The sequence below is a fragment of the Glossina fuscipes genome, unplaced genomic scaffold (genome assembly GCF_014805625.2).
Source record: "Glossina fuscipes isolate IAEA_lab_2018 unplaced genomic scaffold, Yale_Gfus_2 91493, whole genome shotgun sequence".
In the NCBI taxonomy this organism is placed as follows: Eukaryota; Metazoa; Arthropoda; class Insecta; order Diptera; family Glossinidae; genus Glossina; species Glossina fuscipes.
The window spans coordinates 1260-5244 of record NW_024005029.1 but is presented as its reverse complement, the minus strand read 5'-3'; the positions used below and the strand labels follow the sequence as shown (position 1 = coordinate 5244).

Below are 3985 nucleotides of genomic sequence, written 5' to 3'. Positions count from 1 at the left end.
CGTGATAACTATGTACTACAATGTCGATACATAAAGGTGTTTTTGGAGGGCAAAATAATAGCAAACGGTTAAACGTGCGCACTTAACGATAAGAAATCGCCTGATAATTGTGAAAACATAATTATTTCATGTAAACAGCTTGGTGAACAGCAGATGGTGATTGCAAATAAACGGTTTATAAATAAAATTTAAATGATTGATCTTTGACACAGGCAACATTGTTATCAATTATATGTCGAATTCATTTATGCTAAAAATAATGGAGACCAAAAAGAAAAAAAACAATCATTACAAACCGCGATAAGAGTTCTGAACTTTATTTGTGTTTTGTATAAAAACTCGGTGGCAAATTGAAAAGAATAACAGTCCTTGAGCATCGGATTAGCTGTGCATATCTTATTGGAAACAATTTAGCTATTGATAACACAAGCAAAATGAAAATTGCTTACATATTTTTGGCGGTCTTAGCGGCTGTATCCGCTTTTAATCCCAAGCATCAAAAAGTTACTTTAAACGCTTACCAACACCGATTCCCCATTCCAAGTGTCTTCCAACAACAACACACTCTTGGACAGCAACAGACCGCCCATAATCAAAAGACGCGTATTAACCAACAAGCTATCCCCGGCTATCAGGCCACTGCATACAATGCACAGAACGCCGGTTACAACCAACAAAATTCCGCCTACAACCCATTAAACAAACAAAACATCGTTTACGGGTCACAGAAAAACCAAAACGTTAAATATGCTAGCAAGGAATTTTTAGCTAAACAAAAGTTCTTGTTCGAAATTGTGTACCGTGTTGAAGACCCATTGATGTTCGAGGAATGGATTCAGTTGGCCCAGACCGCCACTTTTAACCCTTCGGAATATATTGTAAGCGAATTATTACCTTATACATGCTGTTGCAATAGTTACTATAATGAGTAAAACTTTTGTATCTTTGTAGCAATACGACTATTATATGCAGAAATTCCAACAAGCCCAGAAGGCTGGCGCACTTTTGCCTCAAGGTGAATTCTTTGGTGCGTTGGTAAAGACCCATAACAAGCAACTGATTGGTCTATTCAACTTCTTCTACTTCGCCAAGAATTTCGAAACCTTCCAAAACAACGTTGCATGGGCCCGCGTCCACGTTAACGAGCACATGTTCATCTATGCCTTGAACTTAGCTGTCATTCATCGTCAAGATCTTCAAGGAATGATTTTACCTTCAATCTATGAAATTTTCCCGCAATACTTCTTCAATAGTAAATTCGTCTACCAAGCCGAAAAATTCGATTATGATGTCTGGAGCAAATTGGTTATGTACGAAAAGCAATACAAAGATGTTCTCTATGCTCCCTACTTCACCCAGCAACAGCAACAACAACAGTTTAATCAACAACAGCAGCAACAACAAGTCAACCAAGTTAACAAGAACTTCTATTTCTACACCAAGGACTTTAAGGCATGGCAATGGTGGAAATTGATGGGTCTGGGTGAAAATTGGTACTCCGAAGACCGTTTCATGTTACGCGACAATATTCAGCAATACAACCAGGATCCTAAATACGTTGAAGCCATGCAAGACGTCCAAATGTTCTGGATGCCCGTTGACTATACCCGTGACATTGACATTTTCAATCAGGAGTCCGTTTTGAGCTACTTCACCGAAGATTTGGATTGGAATGCTTACTGGTACTATTACAACTTGGATTATGCCTTCTTCTTAGATGGCAAAACATTCGGTTTGAACAAAGATCGTCGTGGTGAAAATTACCTCTACACTGTCCGTCAAATCTTAGCTCGTTATTACCAAGAACGTTTGTCTCATGGTTTGGGCGACATACCTCAAGTCTCGGTCAACGCTGAATATGAAGCTGGTTACGATCCTCAGTTGATTTACCATAACGGTGTCGGCTACAGCTACCGCAAAAACTACTATGACATCCAAAGCTATAACAATGACGGACTCTTGAAGAAAATAAATAACTTCTTCACCCGCCTGGATGACGTCATTTCTACTGGTTACTATAAAACACAAGATGGTACCTTCATCGATCTTCGTAAGCCGCAAGCTATTGAATTCATTGGCAATGTTATGCAAGGCAATGTTGATGTATACGATCAATACTTCTTCCGCCAGTGGAATATGTTCACTCATATGTATCTTGCCGATGTTGAGCCGCAGGATACTGAAGTTTTCCCTAATATTTTTGTTAATTATGAAACCATGATGCGTGATCCTCTCTTCTATTCAGTCTACAAGAGAATTGCCGACGTATATTTCCACTTCCAATACTACATTAAGCCATACACTCAACAAGAATTGTTGTTCCCAGGCGTTACGATTAAAAACGTTCAGGCCACTGACTTGGTTACTTACTTCGATTTAGTCGACTTTGATGTCACAAACTTGCTGAATGACAAAATGACCTTCGTCGATGGCCAATTTGTTTGGGACAAAACGTTGCTGGCTCGTCAGGCTCGTCTAAACCACAAACCCTTCGCCCTTGAATTCACCATTGAGTCAGATAAACCTCAACCAGTTGTGATTCGTACTTTCTTGGGTCCTAAGTATGATGAATTTGGACGCACCATCTCCATTATGGACAATCAGCAAAACTTTATTGAACTCGACCAATTTATTCACACGCTAACGGCGGGCGTTAATACCGTTCAACGCAATTCTCAGGACTTCTATTTAACAATTGACGATCGCACTACTTACACCGAATTATACAAACAGGTAATGCTTGCTTTGGAAGACAAACAGCAATTCCCCATGGATATCAGTCAGCCTCATTGCGGCTTCCCTGACCGCCTTGTATTACCTCGTGGTTGGGCCAAGGGTATGCCCATGCAATTGTTCGTTTTCGTTTCGCCCTTCACTGCTTCCTATCAACCCTACTCTACCTACGACACTACCTACAGTTGCGGCATTGGCTCTGGTGTACGCTACGTCGACCAGAAACCTTTCGGTTATCCGTTCGACCGCATTGTCGATGAATTAGAATTCTTCGTGCCAAACATGTACTTGAAGGATGTGCAAATCTATCATATCGATGTTTTCAACAAATACAATAATCAACCTAACCCACAGTTTGGCCAATTCGACTACAACTACTACAACTAAATCCTATTGATTTGAAAGAGAACACAAATTAGAGAATCAAAGCTGGTTATGATCTGATAGAATGAACGAAAATATAAAAAAAAAATTAATAAAGACCGAGTTTAAATCCAATAATTAATTTAATCTTTTTATGAAATAAATGTTTAAAAACTAAACAAAAATGTGGGCATGTTCGCCAAAGTTCTGATAGAATTTAGAAAGTGTGCTTATCTTTACTTCAGTAAAAGATCTAAAGAATTCAATAGAAAGTATACGTTAAAGCAATGTAAGTCAAACAAGGTTTCGAATGTTAGTATATCCTATAGATTTTAAGTATTCTTATAGTTCAATCAGTTAATGAAGTCGTGAGAGATTGACATACACGTTGTGTTAAAGAGAACTTTCGCCTCTTCTTCAGAAGAAGCCATCAGATATATAAATGCGCGATAAACTTAAGAACCAACGCAGATTTAGATGTAAAACTTTTAAAATTAGAAATATAGCTCATGGTCTACAAAAACACCCAATAGGACTATATAAATCTATACAAATCCACGAAACACAATGAAGTATTTTTTTCTTAAGCAGACCTTCACTTCACGAAATTGCGAAGAATACAATAATTACCAAATGAAAGTAAATCCTTCAGTGGATTTGAAGTATTTACTTACAATCCTTGTGCTTTTCGCATTTTAATTTATATAAAGCTAATAACTTTACCGTAAAATTCGTCCTTTGTTGCACATAAGCGACTATTATAACTTAAAGTATATTTTTTTCTTTTCCACAACAGATTCAATATAAAACAATGGAAAGATATACGAGATTAAGACTTTTAACCTATAAGAATTTCTAAGTAGTGCGAAATTGTTCCAACGTAATCGAA

At 37.7% G+C, this 3985-nt stretch overlaps 1 protein-coding gene across 1 annotated transcript; it reads left to right on the top strand.

Moving 5' to 3' along the window:
• The first annotated feature begins 387 nt into the window (after window positions 1–387).
• Window positions 388–3153, top strand: LOC119644121 (arylphorin subunit A4-like). Its single transcript, XM_038043646.1, has 2 exons — window positions 388–878; window positions 952–3153. Exons 1-2 carry the CDS (start codon window positions 435–437, stop codon window positions 3118–3120), a joined length of 2613 nt encoding a protein of 870 aa, XP_037899574.1. The 5' UTR covers window positions 388–434; the 3' UTR covers window positions 3121–3153.
• The last annotated feature ends 832 nt before the right edge of the window (window positions 3154–3985 follow it).

What these genes read in the sequence shown, in the direction of transcription:
- LOC119644121 (XM_038043646.1), top strand. Translation starts at nt 435, where the DNA reads ATGAAAATTGCTTACATATTTTTGGCGGTCTTAGCGGCTGTATCCGCT. An exon ending in TTAACCCTTCGGAATATATT is followed by an intron (nt 879 to 951) that starts GTAAGCGAATTA and finishes GTATCTTTGTAG; the next exon opens with CAATACGACTATTATATGCA.